At 41.1% G+C, this 23,911-nt stretch overlaps 1 protein-coding gene across 2 annotated transcripts; it reads left to right on the top strand.

The window, feature by feature from the left end:
* The first annotated feature begins 216 nt into the window (after positions 1-216).
* LOC308106413 (insulin gene enhancer protein ISL-3) lies at positions 217-5,452 on the top strand. Of its 2 annotated transcripts, none has more exons than XM_080458118.1 (6): positions 217-366; positions 717-906; positions 1,285-1,547; positions 2,445-2,740; positions 3,410-3,577; positions 4,260-5,452. In XM_080458118.1, the coding sequence occupies exons 1-6, from the start codon at positions 309-311 to the stop codon at positions 4,374-4,376; spliced, it is 1,092 nt and encodes a 363-aa protein (XP_080314244.1). In that variant the 5' UTR covers positions 217-308; the 3' UTR covers positions 4,377-5,452. The 2 variants fall into 2 exon arrangements, with proteins under 2 accessions (XP_080314244.1, XP_080314245.1); XM_080458119.1 differs by having other exon boundaries at positions 2,445-2,728.
* The last annotated feature ends 18,459 nt before the right edge of the window (positions 5,453-23,911 follow it).

A 23,911-nucleotide genomic window follows, 5' to 3' on the forward strand; every position in this document is an offset into this window, starting at 1 on the left:
AAAAAAAAAGTTTAAATAATTCCAACATGTTAGTACATTTCTCATGCACATTTCTGAGACATAAATTCATCGGATGTTTTTTTTTTTTTTTTTGCGGGTTGGTGGGGGTGGGGGGGGGGGGGTGCAGTAGGGCGATTGGAGAGTCCGGTGATGACGTGATGACGTCATTGGCAAGGCGTGTGGGACCCCGCAGCCTCTCCGGCCCCCTCCAGTCCGGAGAGACACAAGTTATCAGGGAGGCAGCCGAAGGGCCAGTCGTCTCCTCACATCTTTTCTGCGCCTACCACACGCCCCTCTATCCGTCCTGTATGGTGGATATTATTTTCAGCTCTTCTTTCTTGGGTGATATGGGGGATCATTCCAAAAGTAAGTAATCCCGGCTGGTCGCCGCAGTTTGAGGGGGGCAGATCTGGATTTCGTCGCAGTGGTTCTTCAGGACACACTCAGCTGCGCGCCGATCACCAGACTACGTTTATTTATCATTTATCATGAGATATTGGATAGAATTCATTTGTGCTGCTTTGCATTAGAAAATAGCTTCTTTTTTCTTTTTCTTTTTTAAAGGAACGAAACAATGACGCGTGTTGCTTTTAGGAAAATGCTGCAGTTGTTACATGAGTCTGCAAAAATGTCTTAAAAACATTAAAAAAAGCTGCAGCTGTTAGTCTCTCGGCTGCGTTTTATGGTTAAAAGACTGTGGGTTCGGTTGTTTGCAGAGAAGCCAGGATTCGCGATGTGTGTAGGATGTGGAAGTCAGATCCATGACCAGTACATACTGAGAGTCTCTCCCGACCTGGAGTGGCATGCAGCCTGCCTCAAGTGTGCAGAGTGCCGGGAGTACCTGGATGAGACCTGCACTTGTTTCGTCCGGGACGGAAAAACCTACTGCAAAAGAGATTATGTAAGGTAGGAATTTGAAAAGATTTCCTATACTGGCAGACCTGTTTTTTTTTTTTTTGTTTTTTTTTAAACATAATGATATATATATATATTTTTACATTTTTATGTATTCTTGGGAAGAGAATTTTGCAATTTTGGCACCACCTAAATTCTAGTAACTTCCTTTTAAAAGAGGCAAAAAAGCAGATTAATACATTTGTAACACAAAAATATCATATTTGACTCAAAAAGAAATGAAGGAAATCTATTTTTTCTTGTTCGTTCTACAACAACAAAATACAATGAATAACTTGACTTATATTTTACACTGTTCTTTTCAGTGTCTTTATTTTTTTCCCTCCTTAGAATTTAATATATTTCCTCAATAACTTTCATTCTCAACAGGCTGTTTGGAATAAAATGCGCAAAATGCAACCTGGGCTTCAGCAGCAGCGATCTGGTGATGAGAGCCCGGGATAACGTGTACCACATCGAGTGCTTTCGGTGCTCGGTGTGCAGCAGACAACTCCTGCCGGGAGACGAGTTCTCCCTGCGGGAAGAGGAGCTTCTGTGCCGGGCGGACCACAGCCTGCTGCTGGAGAGGAGCTCCGCAGGAAGCCCCATCAGCCCCGGACACATCCACTCCAACAGACCGCTGCACCTGGCAGGTCAGTTCCTCTACATCCTCCTCATTATTATTATTATTATTATTATTATTATTATTATTATGATTATTATTATTATGATTATTATTATTATTATTATTAATAATAATGTTGTTGTTATTATTTTACATTGGCATTCAATATAAATATAGGGCAAAATATACCTTGTGCTTGAGAAAAAGAGTCGACGATATTAAGAGTTTCTTTGGGAAAAAATAACAACAACAACAACAACCAAAAACGCTTCAAGACTTTAAAACCTGAACACCTCTTCTTTGCCCGGCCTCATAATCCAGCTCAGTGTGTGCGCCTCCACCTGTCTATGGGCTGATTTTATAATTGATCTCATTAGCGGCAACCTGCTCTGCAGCCATTATCTCAATAATCTGGTATTTGGCTGCGGCGGAGCGTGTGTGCGCACCGAGCAGCTGACTGCCAGCAGACAGACAGCAAGGAAAAAGAAAGTGGCAGGAGAAACCAATTCACCAACTTTAAACTAAGAATGAAAACAGTAGTGAAACAGGCCTTAACAGGGAGGGTTCACATTCACGCTACACTGTTACAACGTGCGTAAGACAGATATACCTTTAAAATCATTGTGCGCTCATGTACACATTGATTCAGTTTTCGCCTCTTAATGTTTCTCTTTGCATTCCAAGTATAAATGTTTGAAAGAGCACGTGAGAATTTGGATGAAATCAAAAACAACTTCCCTCTTCCTTCTTCTTCCCAAATTTCTTGGGCTGAAGTATCGCTGAGGTTTCCTAATGAAACAGCGCAGTCTGGAGTGAATGAGTGTGAGCTTCAGAGTATTTTCTGTTCGAGACTTGGAGGGTTTTTCTGTGGGCCTTGTCGTGGCCGTGTCACACCGGGACTTACCGCCTCTTTGCGCCCCAGCAGACCCGGTGACGGTGCGGCAGGCCCCGCATCGAAACCACGTCCACAAGCCGTCCGAGAAGACGACGCGGGTCCGGACGGTGCTGAACGAGAAGCAGCTGCACACGCTGCGGACCTGCTACAACGCCAACCCGCGGCCGGACGCTCTGATGAAGGAGCAGCTGGTGGAGATGACCGGCCTGAGCCCCCGGGTAATCCGGGTCTGGTTCCAGAACAAGCGCTGCAAAGACAAGAAGAAGTCCATCCTCATGAAGCAGCTCCAGCAGCAGCAGCACAGTGATAAGACTGTAAGCATCTTCGTAAGTTTGACCTGTTTGATTACTCTCTACAATTCCTACAAAACACAATGTCAACTCAACTTTATTTGTGTGAAACTGGATGCATATTGTTTTTTTATATATATATAGTGACAGCCTGTTAAAACAAAAACAAAAAAATACTGTGTTGTAATTTTTTTTAAATAAAAATACATGGATTTTTTTTTTTAATGGGAAAAGTGTACAAGATTGCCAGGTATAATATTTTGTGGACCAGCAGTGATTAATCCTATGAATTTGCCATTTTGTAATCTTATCTTTTACTGAGTTATCTTGGACTGAGACGGGGTGCAGCTCTCCTGTTAGATGCAGTGCTATGCTGTATTTAAACTTTAAGTCAATGAATAATGAATCAACTGCTTTGGCTTCACTTGCTTGACCTAAAAGATGTAAACATCCTTTGCAAGCATGCTCGATCTGCATTATGACTTTATTCTAAAAAAGCTTGTGCTGATCTTGGCTTTAACCAAAGGAAACATTTGAATGAAAAACAGCTGTTCTGCGATTTCAGAATTGATATTATAATGAAAACAAGCGTGCCTCCAGAAACCTTTCTCAATCTTATTTCAATAGTATCACTTGAAAGACAATTGTTTTATTGCAGACTACATAGACATGTCTCATGCATTGTGATTTTGTAAATAATTCCAGAACCTGCAGGGCCTCACGGGGACACCTCTTGTGGCTGGAAGTCCAATCCGGCATGAGAGCACTGTGCAGGGAAACCCAGTGGAGGTTCAGACCTACCAGCCTCCATGGAAAGCCCTGAGTGAATTTGCCCTGCAGAGCGACCTGGACCAGCCAGCCTTCCAACAACTGGTGTGTGTGTGTGTGTGTGTGTGTGTGTGTGTGTGTGTGTGTGTGTGTGTGTGTGTGTGTGTGTGTGTGTGTGTGTGTGTGTGTGTGTGTGTGTGTGTGTGTGTGTGTGTGTGTGTGTGTGTGTGTGTGTGTGTGTGTGTGTGTGTGTGTGTTCGATTAGCAAAAAAACAATAAGATTTATTCAGAGAGCACAGTCCATGACGTAAATTACAGAACAAAGTGCTTCCCATAAAAAATACACACTTGAACATCAAATCTATTACTATATGTTTATCGTTAAGATCTTTGATAATTCGTGCAACATGGGGCAGCTACGACTGTCAGTATTTGGATGGCTCCATTGCATTGTCTTCTCCTGTCCATATATTGAAGTGTCCTTGAGCAAGACACCCCAGAATGCTCCCACTGAATGATTTGAGCATGACTGTGTGTATGAATATGGTGAGCAATGCAAAGCACTTTGACGACTGCTGAGTCAGCGGAAAAGTGATAAGTAATATCCATTTGATACCTGCATTTTGCACAAAAACGGCATTTAAAAAAAAAAAAATACTTTATTGCATAGGTGAATGCAGTGCATGCATGCACATGCAGGGGAATTTATTTGATTTGACGCCATGCTCAAGGTGTGACTCGCAGTAAGAGTAGATATATTTTAACACCTTGTCTCCCGGTTCTTCAGGTGTCTTTCTCTGAATCGGGCTCTCTCGGGAATTCCTCGGGCAGCGACGTGACTTCTTTGTCCTCTCAGTTACCAGACACCCCGAACAGTATGGTACCCAGCCCGGTGGAGACGTGAAACGGGGCCCCTCCAGGACTTCACGTCCCCCTCTCCACCCCCTTCCCCTCCTGCAAGGACAGTTGCAGCATGATCCCGGCCTCCCCCCTGCATGTGACCAGCTCATCACATCGCCCAAACTACAGGGAAACTTACTTTATTTTCTGACCTGGACGACATGGAAAAAAAAAACAAAAACAAAAACTACACCGACCGACTCCGAGTTTTTCCCTTTTTTTCCTTTTTTTTTTTTTTGAGAATTCATCGACAAAAGCTAAGCCGAACAATTGTTGCATGACTTGATCCGGAGAAAGAAGCTGTACAGAAGAGACCTCCCGTTGGATATACAACAAGCCTCCCCTCAGAAATCCAGTGGAAACGTTCCCATGTCCATGCAGACGGACACTGCAGTTTCATTGTGATCATATTGTGTCTTGTTTCTTCAACATGAGAATTTTTTTGATACATTTATTGCGTTGTATAGAGTCCAGTTGACTCTTTTGTCTTAAAGATCAGAGCATGATAATCTGCAAAGTATTCGTGTTGTAAAAAAAACAAAACTTTATCTTAAGGGCAGGATACAGGTTGTTTGAGCTTCTCGAACAAAAAGTAAATTATTGTTATATTATTTATTGTTAGGAGAGCGATTCGTTAAGGGATTATTAACTGATAAAAATAAATAAAAATAAATACATACATTGCGTGACGAATCTTTCTGCTTGCACAGCATTCAAATTATTAAATGTGCATTTGCTTTTGCAAGCCAATACAATTTTATTTATTAAAAAAAAAAATCCATGGACCTTAGCAACCGTTTTTATGGTTTTGATACAAAAATAACGCGGATTAAATGCATTAATTCGTTTGTCGTTATTCCTGTGACTGCGTAATTTCTGATTTGTGAAGCGTGAAAAACAAACACAAAGCCTACTTTTGGTTGGTGTCTGAGGAACACAGCTTGGGGAAAAAAAAGCTGCTTTCGTTTGAATGGTACTGAATATGTTGTTTGTCTCGTCCAACGTAAATGAAGTTGGCCTGAAGCCTGAGGGCTCTGCGCGCTTATCGCCCCTCTCTATCGGGCAGTGTTATGCAGCTGGAAAGAAAAAGAAAGAAAAAAAAAAAAAAGACCAGTGGTCATTTACTATCTCGGGGGCAAAAATCTGCTGTAAATTGTCCTCAGTCAGTCCAGTTACTCTGGTTGAGTCAGAAGCTGGTCTAGACAGGGCGCAGGGATCGGCGACCTCTTATCTAGTCCTGGCATCACCTGCAAGCGATACACTGACTGAAGCCACAACAAACTAAACACCCCCCACCTAACACACACACACACACATACACACACACCCTCAGCAAAGCCCCTCGTAACCGAGGGGAGCAGCTCGTAAAGGGTCACTTCTCTTCCTCGGTTTATTTTCCTTCTCCGAATTGCGTTATTGCGCACAGGTCAACTGAGATGACATCTCGGACTAAATGCGCTGACCTCTATTACACTGCCCCGCATGATTAAACACAACTATGGGGAAAGGAGAAAGCTCTTACTAGTCCTAGTCTTAGTCCTGATTTAGGCAGTTATTGCAAAGAAGATAAATGAGGGAGTCTTGCTCTTCTACGCATTTATTAATCAGATATTTGATTCACAATTACAATTGAAAAACGTTTTTTTTTTTTTTTTTTTTTTAACGCATAATGGTTTAATTATTGCTTTACACGATTCTAACTAGTCCAGTTATTCAGCACTTTATGTTTTTATATTTAGGTCACATCGTTGTAATTGTGATTTTGTGGATATTTTCAGTGCAATCTCAGCGTGTAAATATTTTGACTGACAAAAGAGCGATTTCTTTTTGTAATTGAGCCTTTTCAAATGCGACGGGTAAACAATGAGAGGAAGATTAAGATACCACAGATAAGACAAGAATAACAATGGCGTTTACAGAGAAGAATGCAATGCTTATTAACCTTCCTGCAGCAGAAAATCATTATGGGGTCGTATATGTTTTCAAAGCAGCGTATTTTCAGCATCAATATATAATGTCTTCTTCTAAATGATGGGTGGATCTAGAAGAAAATCATGAAAATGTGTCATTCAAATATTAATACGATAAACACGCTTTTTTTTTTTTTAAAGGCCAGCGATTTTTTGTATCAGAAATTACTATTTAATTTATGATAAAAAAACAAAACAAAACTGTAAACATAACACACATAATTAGCTGTTTCTATTAAAGATCACTCAAAAAAAATTGAATCACCGAACAGGTCTGAATGCACCAAAACCGCCAGCCTGTCTGAAAAGGGAAGTTTATTGTACTTTTAAGACTTTTCATTTCAGTAATATTATATAAAATGATTCTGTAGTTGCCTACATGCTCCCATTGTGATCTTTAATATAGTAAAACAATGGGCGTTTCCTTGAGAAGTAAAGTACACATCAGTGATCCATGGCCCCACACACACACACACACACACACACACACACACACACACACACACACACACACACACACACACACACACACACACACACACACACACACACACACACACACACACACACACACAGGGGTCACTCTTCAATAGGATCTAATTGAACCAATTTTCCAGGGCAACACACGGAGGCCTTGCTTTTATTGTAACGACTATGACAGCCATACTGACCTCTGATAAGTGTATTTTTTTCCCCTCCTTGGAGACAATAAACTCTTCGCCACGTTATGTGTGATGAACTCGGAGCTGCGCTGAAAACGAGTGTGCACGTTTCATGTTGCCACAGCGCAACAGGACGCTGTCAGATGCAATGACACCGTATCATTAATGATTAAGAGGACGAGTCCATTTAAAGGTGTGATGTAATTCTCTAATTGGTAGAAGGGTGGGCGTAATTAGATCGCCCTGCTTGATGGGGAGCAGCACCGGCCACCGCGGGCTGGCAGACGCAGCTGAACAGCGTCTTTACGCACACATTTGTTGTTGTTTGTTTTTTTTCTATCGTAATTTCCTGTACAACAAATAACAGCAATCAAACAAGTTCACGTGGGTGCGATATTTGGGCCTCTGGCACACTGCTTCATGAATTTAACACATTTCCATTTCCATTTTAAACCATTTAGAATTCATCTCCTTTTAGTGTTAATCCAAAACATTATAGAGTTAGAGTTGAGTGGAGCTGTGGAGCCGCTTCCTTTTCTTCTTAATATTGTTTAGATTTTTTCCTAAAAGGTCCACATTTTCAAATTGTAGGCCTGATAGAGGCCTCTCGTTTTAAAATCCTCTGGAAAAGAAAACGAATTCAAGTGATGCCACTTAGAAATGAAAATGTTGTGCTTCAGTACAATCAGCAGCTTTAAAGATGTGCTGATTTATCGTTTAAACACTGCAAAATACTCTACGTATTAGTCTTTATAATATGTAGCTCTTGACATTGAAAAGATGAGTTTGACTAAATATTCTAATCTGTCAACCCAACTCAGTCAAATATGCGTTCAGCATCTGTGAGAAATAACGTTTGAGGATTTCTAATGCAGCACAAAATCACTTTTTCCTGTTGTTGCATCCTCTATTCGTTGGTGTCTGATGAAATAAGGTATCATTCACGACAATCAACTTTTAAACATAGATATATGCATAGAAAAAACAGATGCTTGATCTTGCTTGAATTTTCAATGAACATTGAACGTTGTATGTTTTAAAGCAGAAGGACGATAATGTAATGATTCTCTTGTCAATTTTGGAGAAACATGACTGAAATTAATTCTACAATTCAGGAAGATGCAATAGTTGATTTATGCCTCAAAAATTATATTTTCACAATACCTCTCATAATACCGTTGAATAAAAATATAACATGTTTAGATTATTATTATCATTATTATTATTATTATTATTATTGGCAGTGAAAATCATGTCTTAATATAGGATATTGCACAGCTGAGGAGAGACTCAGAGATAATCTTAAATTGATTTTCCTCAGACTCAGGAGCATAGAAAGATGAAAAAGAAAACAAAAATACAGAAATCTTTTTCTTTTTCTATCAAAAGAAATTGTCCTGAGACTAGTCCAACAAGATTCCCAAATGAAACAAAGGAAAACAGATATTGTGTAAAAAAGAAAGGGAGCTCTGCGGAGGCTCTGTGAAAGTTTCGACACTCCGCTCCGCTGTGACCTTGCTCCTTCAGAGGGGGCCACCAGCAGAGGAACAGCCAGGACCGACTTCAAGTGCGAAACTCTCGAGGGAGGCATTCTGACAAGCTGACTTAATGCAGAGACTGAGCTGGGAGCTTTTTCTTTCCAAAACATGTAAAAAAAAAAAGAAGAAAAAAAAGAAAAGAAAGGGGGTCTCAGTGAAGTGGGGTGGGGGGAGAGAAAGTATTGTGAAACAATGAATTGTCCAAGCCACCTCATTAGTTTGTGCAAAATTTAATTATTCACTATGACAGCAATGTGAAAATGTTACAAGTTTGGGACTGAGCATGTCCCTACATGCAAGACTCCTGCATATGTAAGGATGTGAGGGATTAATGTCTCACTTATAAAATGACGAAGTCGTGAAAGATTAGAAGCTACTAAAATAAGACAACAGTGATCTGTTCTTTCCATTTTGTCTCATTTGGTCCACACAACACAGAGCTTCATCTCCGACGTGCTTTATATACTGCAGATGAGCTGTGTTTTCTTCACCTCATGTCAGGTGTTCTTAATAGAAAATTTAAAGGCCAATTTATCTTGGGTGGGTAATAGCCAATTTAACATCTGGTGACAAGAATTTAATCATCTCGACTCCGAGGTGACACTGATAATGAAAGGGCAATGTCAACATCTGTGTGTACTACCTTGCTCCTTGTGCATTATTGATCCCCGGGAACAAATGCTGCTTTTATGGGACACTGACACAATGAGTAAATATCCACTCTGCTTTAAACTTTTAAAAGCACTAAGGCCAACAGAGGAGGTATTTTCCCCTCCCTAAAAAAGATGCATTAAGAAAACTGATTTCGATTTCAATGTCATATTTTCAACATCATGTTGTGTTTTTGAAAGACGTAAGTTTCCCCTTGGTTCTAACGAGCCAAAGCGACACAAACAAGACGCCACACATGCCTGCAGGACAGCAAAACATGTCCTCATTTCCTACTGTACTTTCGTTGAACCTGAGGGAGGAAATTGCAACAGTAGCAGCTTGTCTGCAGGTGTTGCACAATAAAAACTGTAGGAGTGTTGCGTGAATTCGAATACGTGTGTTCCCATCTGCGCACGCAGACGGTTTTCTGAGCACCGACAGCGAGCAGACCTCGAGCTCACCTGGAACACACACAGAGAGCCACAATCAGCCTCCCTGGTCCTGCTGCTGAGACAGTGTCAGAGCTCTGTAAATCACAGTGCCCCACCCACGCATAAATCTGCTGCAAAAACAACACACCAACGCCCATTAGGAGGAGAGAGGAAGGTTGGAGCCGCCCTGCTTTACAATGACTTGCTATAAAACACAACGAGGGTTCACCTGTATTAGCTGCCCCCCCTCCTCGTTTCCCTGCTTTTGACAAACTGTCATTAGGCGAACAAGCGAGACAAACACATGTCACTGGAAGCAAACAATGAAGCAGCCAGTATGAGTCACTTAAGATGAGGAACGGCATCAAAAGGTTTCGGAGAGACTCTCTGGCGTTCATCAGGGTCACATCAGTGTCAGTTCAGGAGTTCAAGAATGTTTTAAGGAAGTCTTTGTGTTTTAGATTTACTACTAAAGTTCAATTAACCTTCTGACTCATGAGTTTGGTTGGAACAGAGACAAGCGGTAATTATAGCATACAGAGCCGCAAATGAAACGTAAATGTCACTGAAATGCAGTTTCTGTCAGGTGAATTCACAGTGTGTCATCTTTTCTCACGATCTGGGAAACGAAGCTCCAAACTCACAATGAATAGAACTTTTACCTGAATAGGCCACTGAAACATGTGTGACGCAGACATTCACACAGAGTACATCTAATTATATGTGACACATTACTTTGTTCAAAATATGAAATATGGACGAGACAAGCCAATGTCAAGGTTGTATTGAAGTTGAAACGCATTGACAGTGGATACACCTCTGCTCCAGTGACACACACACACACACACACACACACACACACACACACACACACACACACACACACACACACACACACACACACACACACACACACACACACATGGTCCGAGTCAGTGAGACACAAAAAGAGTAAAATGGAATAAAGAATAGGGGGTGAGGGTTAAAAAAAAAAAAGGGAGGGGAGGGCTGTGTCTGCCAACTGCAGTGATCCCCTCATCCCCAGGCGGTCCTGCCACTTTAAGAAATGAAGCAATATCATTAATGGAGGCCTCCAAGGGCTGACATCTTGCTCCAATTCACCAGTCCCCCGTCCATCACACCATTACGGTGGGCCCAGCAGTATTAAAATCCAATCACTCCTCTGGCTAGTTTGATTAAGGAGGGCAACTGCACACGAAGGAGGTCTGACCCATTGTTGCCTCTGCCAGGGAGTCCCCAGAGGCTGGAGCAGGTTTTTGGCCCCAGACAGGGCCTGGTCACAAGCGTCACAGTGATGCTGTGATACTTTTTCTACTTTTCTCTGACAGTTTCTACTAAAGCAACAAGTTTCTGTCCAGCAGAGCTCGTAGATAATCCATAGAATCTGTCTCAAAATGGCTGATGTCAACTCGTTTCCATTTTTACTGATACCATTTATAAATTGAGAGAGATGTATGTCTATGGACTGAACACAGCTCACATTTCCATGGAATCATTGTTACACATCAGAAACTGCAATGAACATTTCCTAGGTACAATCAAGGTCTCCTGAGGATCAACTTTACAGACTTTGGTGAATCTCCAAGTGTTTGATATTGTTGGTTTCGCACAAGATATTTTCATAAGTATGAGATGGATGTGTAATATATTTGATATTCATAGTACTCTGGACACATTTAACTCTGAGATTGATGTTACTCTTACTTTAGCTTTGGCATAAGCAAAGACATTTCCGACTAAATATAATGTTGACAAAAATGGCTAAATGCAATTTTCTATTCATTTTCAATCCAACAAAGAGGGAAATGCATGTTATTCTTTAACTTTAAAGGAAGGTTTAGTGAAATAAACTGCATACATCTCTAATGCCTATTGTCAATTGTTACATTGAAAGTTAAATCACCTTTTTTATAATCCCATAATAGAAAGAGGGGTCACCCGAAGACGTATTATTGGTGGTATTTTTGTGCAAACCTGAGGAAGATATTAGGGAACTGAGAAAGAAGAGTACATCATTCAAAGACATATCAACCTCAGCGTTATTGAAGACAGTATGAGAATTTCTTCTTTTTTGAAATTTCAAAGCAAGCCACTGTACCTTCTTGAATTTAAATCAGACGCCGCTGCTGTCTCCCCTCAGGGGGTCACGTCGGTCAGATAGTGTCTGGGAAAAAAGTCAGCATCACAGGTACAGACATCGGAGCCTAAACCAAATTAAAACCAGAAGGCCAGGGTGAGCCTCCTCGACCACAGTGACATAAATTACCGGGATTTACAAGAATTTTAAAACACTTTTAACAATACTCCCCTTTTAATGTGCTCTCTGTTTAATAATGCACTTTGGGTTTTAAGAGCATGATAAACAAACCAATAATTCACTTTTTTTTATCATCTGAGGGTGAAGCCCTTCAGGACTTGGTTCTACAGCAGCGTTCAAAGGGCTCTCAGACAGATGAAATGAAACGCTGTCGCAAGATGTTTTGGACAACAGTTGAGATGTAACTGGTGATCGCTTTGCTTTGTTGAGGATTAAGGCACACTGCGGTTCAACTTCCCAAGTAGTGGGCAACATTTAAAAGGGACACAGACATTCAAATGAATAAACACAAGGTTTCGTAACAGAGGTTATTGGCTTGTGTCATGGGATGGGACAAAAAGTCTCGGTTCATGCAGATGGTACATTGGTTCTCCAGCAGTAAATGATGTAGCAATAAGTGGTGTTATAAATCAGTTTGAATGGAAAATACATGGCTGAAAAATTGCAGTAGGAAATACGAAACATAATTACGAAAATGCTTTCTGCTAAAAATGAATTTGTTCCCTTTCCTGGTGTTACTGCAGTCAAAATACCTCCAGTGCGCCGCACACTCATTTGTATGTGTGTCAGTAAGCATGTGAGATCTGGGAAAGCTCACAGTAGCATTTGGCTGGAGTTTTCAGTGTGTGAAGCTTCACAGGATAAGTCAATGATTCTCCTGGCTGCCAAGACGTATAAAGAGGACTCGGCGAGGCTTTCATAAATCTTGAAACAATGAAATTCAAAGATTAGTAATCTTTCAGCAGGCAAAGAATGTTATTGGACAACGATGGAACAAATGTCTTCCAGCAGGAACTGAGGCTCTATTGTCATAAACGTAGGAGCTCTAAGAGGGAACGGTACAAGACAAGTAGCGTCTGTGTGAGAGCGAGGACCTGGAACTGAACGCGTGTACACGCATACACATGCATGCGCACATCCACACTCACACAATCTGCCTTCATTACCTTCAGGGGACATTGGATTAACTAACCATCGCTTTCTGAAAATTTAACCAAACGTCAGTCATAAAAATATATATAATAATAATCTTAAAACACACACATTATATTTCTATATCAAAGAGGATGAAACATTGACTTACATTAATTGTGCGCAGATTTATGTTAAACAGTCAATCTGAACTCAAACTTTATCCTCACCCTAAAACAAAGCTTGAGCCTTAAACATTTCTATTGCTCAAGGTGTTTTGATTTTGCACTTAGAATCCTCAATTTTTGTCTCCCCATGGTGACATTAGGCCCTATGGGTTAGTGGGCAATTGGGTTAAAGTCCACACACACACACACACACACACACACACACACACACACACACACACACACACACACACACACACACACACACACACACACACACACACACACACACACACACACACACACACACACACACACACACACAAAACCATAGCCAGCCGCCACAAATCACTGGGCCATCTCATATAATCCTCCGCTAGTCAGTGCCACAGCATTAAACATCTAAACAAATTGTCCTTCGTCAAGTGCTCGCGGCAGGAAAACACATAAAGCAAAAGCAGATAGCTGGGCAGGGCCAAGAGGTTGGGTCTGCTGGATGCGGAGCTGCAGCAGACTCACTGTAGCCCCAGGAAACAGGAAGATAAAGTCTTGGCGGCTCTCAGCCTGTCAGCCTCCATTAAACCCCTCCTTGCAACTTTTTTGTGAAAGAGATGTCAGGGATAGCGGAGGCTCTGAAGAGCCACTCGATAAGACAAATAGGCATCTTTGGTTTCTCCTGCATGTTTTCTGCTCTCATCTTATTTCTACATTATGTTATTGGAGTTGAATGAAGTAAACTCATGAAGTTGTTTGGAGTCAGCACAGAAACATTTTTACAAACAATTCCGGTTTGGTTAGATAGATGATAAAGTAGCCATGCAGACATATGACATTTGCCAACGTTTGTATCGATCTTCATGGCTGTGGGAATGAGAGTGTTGCTAGAGGATCCACCATGACTGAAGTACACATAGCTCTGGTTCATATGGAAAAATCCTCATTATGATGGTGACATTTATTACTTGAAACCTGAGTCAACATGTGCAAATATAATCTATGATTATTGCTTTTAGAGTTTAATGCAATTAGATTTCACCTTTTCCTGCAATTCACAAAGAGAAAACGGTGTACGTGTTGCTCGAGGCGCGAATGGGCTAATCTGATTGCCACCACAAAGCTGCTGCACTGACACGTAATACCTTATGTAGGAGATACAGTTGGGTTTTAGTGAATTCTTGCTCTTGGATAGCCATAGTGGTATCCACATGCCTCCCAGGGTGAGCTGTAAGATCTGTAACTGTCAGCAGCATCATCAGAAAAAAATTATGATCAGTGCAAAAGCTGATTTTGCAAATACGGGTGATAAAACACAACTTAAACTCAAATGATGGATTTCATCAGCTCTGATTAATTTTGCAATACAAAAAGGTGGACAATGTCTGGAAATCATGCAGACGACGTGACCATAAAGACAACAAGGTTGAATATGAATTTAGACTTTGACCGATGACTTTTTTCCAGACCTCATTTCTTAAAATGTATTTCAAATCTTTAATATCTACTTTTACTCTTTTGAATAGAGCTTATAAACGCCTTCTTGTTTTTTAAACAATGATCCCAAATTCTACTCAATTTCTGGTAATCTGACAAGTTTTCTGAAATGAAAGTTGGGAAGTGACATGAGATTGAATGAGGAAGTTTCAGGTGCTTGTGTGGACACCATGAACATCTACTCTGAGATTTGAGATGTGTATCGCCCAAAGAGGAGCTGGAAGTGGGCATGCTCAGGTTTTAAGAGTGAAGATACAAACCTGTATCTGGGAGATCTGAGAGATGCCGAAGGCTCTCGTGAAAAGGAAGCCAGACTTAAACTGCCGCGGAGACTTATCTTTACAGTTTCCTATACCACCTACTGACAGATCCCAAGACTGCGTAAATTCCTCTGCCCCCTGAAATGACTGTGACCAGACAATGTGACGACACTTTGTGTACTGATGTGCGCTATAACACAGAGAACAGAGGAGATTTTACAAGGTATGTGGGAGACGAAGACAAACACAAGTTACATGTGTTGCAAATTGTGTTTGAAAATGGGCGATCCTTGAAGTAAACCAATGGAGCGTGCTTTATATGCCCTCACTGTTTGAGCCGGCTCTGTGATTCAGCACAAAAATGCCTACGTCCATGTGTCATTTATTTTGTGACAGCTTCACTCTGATTTTATCCAACATTATTTGGTGACACGTGATAGATTTTCCTTGAAAACCTTCCAAATAAACAGCGAGAGAGTTTGTGTCCAAAAATCATGCTTGACAAAAGTCTCAGAAGATGATTCAGTATGTGAAGTACACCAGGGGTGGAAACATGGCCCAGTGTTATTGTAGAAATGACTGTGTATAAGTCACTCCTGAGATGGCTTTTGTACTATTGGGAAGAGTTATTTACATCTGTGGAGCAGGAGGCATTTATCATCCGGGGATAGTGGTTCCCCTTCAAAGTTCTCTTTTTTTATGACGTGCATTATTTCTCGTGCACACACATAAACAAAGCCTGGGCTGCCGGCACTGAATCAGCAGACTGTGTCACCGTGTGGCCCCTGGGTCAGGCCCGCTTTCTTGTGCCGCCAGTGCTTACATTAGCATGTGAAAGGCTAAAGCTGTTCCAAATATTCCCTCTAAACATTTATCCTGCCTGAAGCAGCCATGGAAAAATTCCAGGGAATGGGATGGATTGAGGAAACAACTGCTAATAACAATTTTGTCACAACGGATCAATTAACAAGGTGATGAAATACATATTCAACCAACCGGCAGAGAGAATGAACTCTCACAACACTTAACATGAATTCAAAGAAGAAATGAGAATCTTTCAGGATCAGTGCAGCCGAACAAAAGAGGTGTGTAGTCCTTATTTTTCATCTTTTTTTCTCTCTCAAGGCTTTAAATCATGCTCACATGTCTTTGGCCTGGACCTCCTTCATCAGCAGAGCCGAGCCTGTCCATAACATGGCAGGCAGGCACCAGGAGTCTGTGTTTACATTGGAAGCGCCTGGAAATGAATTTCCCCACACTAGTCTCATTTGTCTTATCAGTCCGTAAATGTGCTGCCTCAATGATGGAGGAACACATTTAAAACATTCAAAGGAAAAAAAAAGAGGTTTTTCTCATGCGTCCATCTCTCTCTGTAATAGCCAGTGAGGTGGACAAATAGCATCCTGTGATACGGATGCGCCTAAGTTTAGCTGTTGTACATTTTTTTTAAATTAGCAGAGTGCGTCTGCTGGGGGAGGACCTAGGTACAACGTATAAATATTCAAAAGGTGCACGTCGTATTCCCAGTCTGCTCATTCTGTTAACTTTTCCACACTGCCAGCTGAATCATCTGTCATTCACCCTAATTTAATCATCAGCCACTCTCATTCAATTATCCAATATAATATGCAAATGAGGTGAACAATGGGCCGCTCATGCTAATTATGTACATCAGAATAATTAAATTGGATAGAAGTGGTGGAGGGGAACTGAACTATCATAAAATGGGGAGCAGATTCTTTAATTAAGGCTGCAAAAATTTTATTAGAATCTGTAATCTGCCCGTAAATTGTTGAATGGTGACCATGCACAGGGGGGACATTACTCTTATTGGAAAGCGCTCCCAGAAGACTTGTTCAGAGAAGCACAGCGGGACGGGGCTCATATCAAGGGCAAAACCATCCAGAAACAGGATTCCCATTTATTATAGCAATGATCTTGGAATGTGAACATGAGAAACTCTCCTCAAGAAGCAGCAAACCATAAAACTGTTTGTATACTTCTGAAAAATACTGAGGGAAGCCTGTTTTTCTTCCGCACAACTGCTGGAAGCAAGACTGAAGAAAAGTAAATTAAATGTCAATAAACAGACGGGCAAATGTCGCTTTTCTTTTTTTTCTTCTTTCCCCGGCAAATGCAATGAAGAATCTGAACTCCGTTTAAACTGGATTTTCAGCTCGGCAGTGAGCAGAACTAAATGATGTAAATCGTGGTTGCGGTGCCAAGGCGGCAGAGCATGCCTGGCAGGCTGTTAGACACAGAGAAACATCAACCCTAATCCTCTGCTCTGCTACTGCATGCATGCAGGCACCACTGCCTCCCCACAACAGAACAGCCATGTCCAGCAGCACTACACAAAACAGTCTTCCATGGCACACACAATGAGTCACTCTGAGGACCAGCAGACAGCGAGCAGCAGGACCCGGGACGAGGTGCTGAAGCCACTGAAATATTTACAGAGGCGTGTTTTGTTGCTTTTGTGCTGAGTGATTGAAGGGTGCTGTTCAGTCTATCTGGCACTGCTGCAGAATAGGAGGGCAGGAAATGTCTGTGCAAATAAATCAAGTTCTATCTTTTGAAAATAACAGTTTCCATTGTTTAAAGGAAGTTTCTTGAGGAGATGAAATGTCGGGGGGTGGTGGGGGGTGTTTGAAGAAGTTTGAAGAAGGTTGAATCCTTTGTAATCCATCACAATCGGTGTAGACAGACAACAACACCTCTGTGAGGCCGGTGTGTATCCCGCCCGGGCCAGACAGTATTTGTTAAACATGTCAGGGTGACAGAACAGCAGCGGGTCAGGAGCACACGAGATTAAAGCGGGAGGACGTTTGAGTGAAGATGTAGAGACATGTAAACGGACGTGTGACACAATACACAGCAGCGATACCCTGTCCACTATCTCTTCCTGTTCTAATACATCTACTATAAATGTGTGCACAGGAGAAAGCCTGCTGTTTACGCTGCACATCCACTTTGCAGTGCATTATCTGTAGATAATCTGCATGTGGAGATCCACTGAAAGACAAAATAAACACATTTACGGCCGACACATGTATTTAATTTATCCCTGCGAGCTAGCTCATGCCATGTGTTAGGGGTAATTGTTTTGTCTCGCATTAAAGACACTGTGTGTAAACAGGTACACAAAGACCAAACAACAGCATCTTTTTAGTGATTGACACAAATTATGGCCCTATAATTAGTAAAAAAAAAAAAAAAGTTCTACTGCACACCACTCATGTATAGGCACATACAGTTCAAGAATTTTCAAAAAAAAATTACATTTTAAAAGGAGAAAGCACAACCTGAAAGGCACTTTTGTGGCAGTAACTTTGAAGCGGTACAGATTAAGCTTCAGATCAAGTATCTGAGCGTATAGTTTTTAATATTTTGCCTTTAATCACCACATAGAAAATGTTCACTGCTGTTCTCAAATAAATATCGCTCAAGCTACTGCCAGGTTCACTATGCTTACTTTCTCATTATGATGAATTATGTAGCCATCATTACTTTGAGATTTTGTGTAAATTGACTAATCCAATTCATGTATGAATCCAACCTGAATCATAATTATGCATGTTTGTGTCACCTCTTTGTTTACATTTGCACTCTTGATAAGAAAGAATAAATTCATGTTTGTGAGAGGAAATCACAGCAGATTGACTCAAATAGTCTCTGCTTACGTTCCCCCTCTCTGTTTGCATATGGTTAGGTGCAAATGCTTCAAATCCAAACAGTTTGCGGATTATCTTAAAAAGGGGAAACTTGTGATGTTAGCGTCTCCCAAAGCCTGAAGCAGAATACACAAATGCACACTTTAACTTCTCAAATTACTTCGATTCGAGCTTGAAAAACCGCAGGTTTGCTGAGCTGGGCCAATGCTCCAACAGCAATGTCTCCTCCTTGTGTCTTATCGGTCCCTGTGATGGATGTGCTGTGGTCAAAGGTCACACTCGTTCATTCCCGCAGAGGAAATATCTTTTCTTAATGACAGTTACGAAGTAAACAATGCCTTTCCGGATATTCTGCATGTAAAGTCTGACTTATGGCAAAAGGACCTCATACCACTTCATTTATGGAAAGTGTAAAAAAACCAGTATGAAATATAGTGGCATGTGCAACACATGTAAAATCCATCAAAATCTGCAATAATCTATATTTTCTGATCTGAAATCATTTCAGTCTGGCCCAATTTAACCTTGAGAGGGTGGAGCTAGTTAAACAAAATGTTCAATTTTTCCCACATCTTCTATTTTGCATGCGAACATGCACGTTAATACAAATCCACGATAACTGGCTTTGATTCTAATGTTACTTCTTCAATAAGAGAGAGATTTCTGGATTCAATCATTGACATATCTAGAGTCTCAGTATTGTCTTGCTGAAACACTGCATACCCCATAAAATAAATCAAAAACAGCAGTTATATTTATTGAATTATTACTTTGAAACACATTTAATCAAATATCATAGATTATGAACAATATGACTTCTCTTACTCAGCGGTTCTCATCCTGGGGTAGCTTCTCCAATTGATATTTTGCTCACGTCAAAGAGAAAGCCAGACTCTTCAGCAGACCAAAGAAACTGCTCCTTTGCTGTCACATTGACGTTTGTGAGATTGGGTGTCGGTAATATTTTGTTGAATCACAGATGAAGTATAGGAGCACAAAGATGTTCTTATCTGCAGTCTTGAGGGTCTCCAGTAAAAAAAAAAAAAAAAAAGGATGGGAACTCCAGCTGTAAGCGACTCCCTTTATAAAACACTGTAAAACTAAATGGCCGCTGCCAAAATGACTGTCAGCTTGTCAGTCAGGACGACGATGATGAACGTTGGGTTCAAGCTGTCAGTTCGCGGCCTGAAGAGAAATCTTTGTGCGCTGATCAAAAGATGGAAGTAACATGCTGGAAAAGTGGTGATTTGCTTTAAACAAATTATCCGCAATAAACTAATTATGTAATTAGCTTCCAAGTTCAACCTAATAAATGTTTGACTTGTTCACAGCAGGTACCCAAACATACCCAAACATGTCTGATCTGGCTGAAGTGCTGCAATTTAAACCCCTTTGCAGGATCCATAATGAGTCAGCAAACATTTTCATTGCACATTTGCACCACTTTCCGCCCTAAATTAGAGAGCCGCACTTCCTCCCATAAATACCATAAGCACGTATCTCTTACTCAGTGGCATGCTTAGCACAGGATGGAGATCTGTATGCCAATACCTCCACAGTGTGAGGGCCTGATTGTGTGTGGGGTTGCCTGGTCACACTTAATGCTGCACTGGGACATCTGAGCATGGAGCATGTCTATTGTGTATCGGCCAACGCTGCTCCATGGCACTCCAACCAGCGGTGGAAAGAAAAGGTTAGGAGGAAGGCTCGTTTCCACCTACTTCCACTAAAATCAATGCATCTCTTGGACACCGGCAGGTCAGCGCTGTCATATGGCACTAAAGACACACCATTAGGTTTCCTCGAGGCCACAGGGTACTTCGTGATGGACTCCTCGGAGACAGTACTAAAGACAAGTGTGCCTTTGTGCAAAAGAAAACGTTTTCAGGATGGATACAGAAAAGGGCAAGGAGACTAAATCTTCAGCAAATGCACAGTGAAGCGAGGACTCTCTCTCCTTCATCGTTGTTCGAGTGATGGCAGCTAAACAATTCCCAGACATGAAAGTCACTCATATTATCCGCCACTGCGGGTTACATTTACAGGCTACTGTGCAAACCGCGGTTATGGTGCAACTGTGGTATGACGGGTTGGAAATGAGCGGCAGGTTTCTCACACATATTCAGTGACAAGCGTGCAGGCGATCAAACAGCTGGCTGTCATTAGAGCACGGCAGCTGGGGTTGACATGTTAGCTGGCAGCAGCATGCTGACACTGACAGAAACAAGAATCACTCGGAACAAATGAAGTTGCTGATATTATTTTACTGGAGTGAAAAATTGTGTGTTATTAGTCATGATACGTTATTAGAAACATGAAGTTGTTTGTGCTATTCAGGAGCTTGAGAGAGAAACAGCGAGGATTGTGGGTCGGCCGATTAACGCTCACCTATCTAATTACATATTTTATTATGTGAACAGGTGCACGATTTCTTCTCATTTCTCTGAAAACAAGGATATTAGTAATTCTGTGAGGTATTTGCACTGGATTAAGTAGCCAATCTTTAGATAGTGTTACTGCTAAAGCAAATGTTTTTTTCTCCATCTGAAATATTGTCATGTTGGCCGTCACCTGTTCTAATAGGTCTCTTTCAAATTGGTACAATTTTATTACCCCTTTATTAAGCAAATGATGAACAGTACCTGTTTTACAAGGATGAACTTTGATTACAAGAATATTTTTCTAAAACTGAAAAACAGAAACTGATCAAGTGACTGCATCAAATTGACTTGGAGTAAAATGACTAAATCTCTAAGTTAGTTTAACAGTCTCCAGTCATAGGCACATTCGGTCTATACATATAACCATTACAGCATATCGTAATGGACTCAAATTGCAAGATCAAGGACCGATTTGTGCTCTGGGATCATATGACAAATTCCAAGTACCCAAATGTGTTGAAGATAAACACCCAAAAGATCCCATCAGAAAATAAAGTACTCAAACATTTGAATATTACATTTCTTTTAATGTATTTGACAAAGCCTTATTGACTCTCTGAAACATTGAGAATGAATGGCTAAAAAACACAATTTTGTCTTTAGACTAAGAGGTGGAGCCCTTTTCTGTTTAATACACACACTAGGTGGAGGTGAATCCTTTACACCCAAAATACTGATGAAAAAAACTCTCTGAGTTAAGTAGTTGTAGCTTGTTCCTTAATGTGAACAAATTAAACGAAATATTAAGCGACTGACTGAGAACGATGGAGGAGAACTTGATAATCCAAGATCACGTTTAGGGAGGGTGTAACTGTGTAGGAGGGAGCCCACATGGCAGAAAAGTGAACATGCTTGGGATGGATTTGTTAAGGTTATGGTTAGATGACATTGATATTTTTCATGAAGATGTTAACAGTCATTTTACAAAAGCTTCACATAGAGAATCAAAAAGGCTTTCTCTAATCATTGTAATCCAACGATAGTAAACCTGCTGAAATGTGATACTCTGGGCTTTGAAGAAGTCCATGCATGACAATGTAGACAATGTATTATTGTGATGTCACAAATTTGTCTGCCAATGACAGGACCCACAGGACATTCCCTCTGCCCACTGCAGTACAAATCACTGGTAATTGGCCCATTACTCTGTCGCCGGGTCAATGCAGGCATCGTCTCACCTTGTCGGAGTGGCTCAGGTATGCCTGCCCCTGAGGGACAGCAGTCCACTACTCTTAAAGGGATACCCTGCAGAGAAAGCTGTCCATCAGCAGACCTCCCAGCGTGTCAGAGTCTTCCAGCGCTCGATCACTGCCACTAAGAGCATTTGAAATGGCCTTTTTCTTGAGCTTTCCCTCTTCTGCAGGACAATCCTACTCTTTCGAGTCTTTGTTGAAGCTGTCAGTCACTGTGGACTTTACATACACCGGTAATTACAATTTTCAGACTGCTCACAGCCATCCTACTCAGTGTGTCACATGTCACTGGTACCTAAGCTTGTTGTTATGACATTCTTCCCTTAAATGGCTTCACTAAGGCATCTATTGTCACTTTGTCAGTCGCTGGGCTTAACAGACCACAGTGCATTTACCTGCAGTTACACTAAACTCAAAGTACAAGATGGAAAAAACTGAAATCTTTAAAGGAACAGGTCCAAGAGGTTCTTAGATGTGTCAACAGGTTAAAATTTTCAAAACGGAGGGGTATCTTCAATGTGTAAAAAGATAATTATTTTAATCTGCCACCACTTCCATTTATGAAGTTATAAAAAGAAACATAGACTACCTTTATAACACGGCTCCTTGGCTCCTTTAATTATTATAAAAACTGAAAAAAAGGAAAAAGTTAAACATTTGAATACAGGAGTAAATTCTAAACAGACGTTGGCATTATTTGAATGAACACGAACTGAAGTGTTTCCAGCATTACTACTTTACTGAGTCAACAATGATTCACACCAACTGTGAATGTAGATTGATGGCATTTAATTCGTTGTGTATTGCTTGAATAGCATGAATGATTAACACTGAGTCATTTCTTGGTGTATTAATCCGAACACATTTTATCTATCAATTAATAATATCATCATCAACAGCAGTTTTCTCTTTATTTTACCCAATAGTAGTGACTTGCTGTGTTCATTTACAGCACACGGTACACCCAGAAGTCCATGCCCCTGCTAACACCCAGTGAAAAGTGGGCTCAATTAAAAGCCTTTCATAAATATTAAACACTATCTATCAGCAAGTTATTCGTATAAATGATGTATCCACTTGTAAGCATAGGCTATCAACATCAAAATGTCCCATGTAAATACAGCTCAGTCATTGAATCCTCTGCTCTGATTCCTCTCAGCCCGTGGTGAGCGGGCACGGCGCCAGCGCAGCACTCCGCCATGCTCGCTAACACTGGGATGGCAGCACTGCTTGGCTCACGCTCGTATGGTAAGTGATCAGCTTCGCGAAAGCAGGGGAGAACCCCGAACAGGGCTGATTCATCCGTCACCACAGTGAAGGAGTGCCGCTGACAGATGCGGGGAGCTCGGAGGGAAAAATAAGATGGGTGAATTTATTCATGGATGCATGGACATATTTGATAATTCACAACCAAAGTTGGTAATGTTCCACGATCATGTCATGAAGACGCGTTTCCAAAATATTTCATCAGAACATGACAGATGATGTGTGAAGCATCGACAGACAGAACTTTATAGGTGAAGTTCAAGAGTGTCGCAAAAAAACTATTTACAGAATTCACTGTGTCAGATAAAGATTTCAACTGCACACATCTTAATGAAATTAAAATTCCAAAGTGTTTTATGCCTCCCCTAAGCTGATTAGTCTCAGAGAGAATCCCACAGCGTTGTTCTATGAATAATAGCACATGTCTCTATATTATTAATCAGCTCGGGGCTAAAGTTGATCACTAGAAGACACAGTGACAGGTGCTTTCTGGTCGGGTACCAAATACTGGCAAGTGAGAAGTCTCGGAAGTGTTTGCAGCAGGG

This window comes from Lipophrys pholis (assembly GCF_963383615.2).
Source record: "Lipophrys pholis genome assembly, chromosome: 2".
Lineage (NCBI taxonomy): Eukaryota > Metazoa > Chordata > Actinopteri > Blenniiformes > Blenniidae > Lipophrys > Lipophrys pholis.

Excerpts from the sequence above, each read along its gene's own strand:
- LOC308106413 (XM_080458118.1), top strand. The coding sequence starts at position 309 with ATGGTGGATATTATTTTCAGCTCTTCTTTCTTGGGTGATATGGGGGAT. Across the intron at positions 907-1,284 it reads TGCAAAAGAGATTATGTAAG|GCTGTTTGGAATAAAATGCG; the intron begins GTAGGAATTTGA and ends CATTCTCAACAG. Across the intron at positions 3,578-4,259 it reads AGCCAGCCTTCCAACAACTG|GTGTCTTTCTCTGAATCGGG; the intron begins GTGTGTGTGTGT and ends CCGGTTCTTCAG.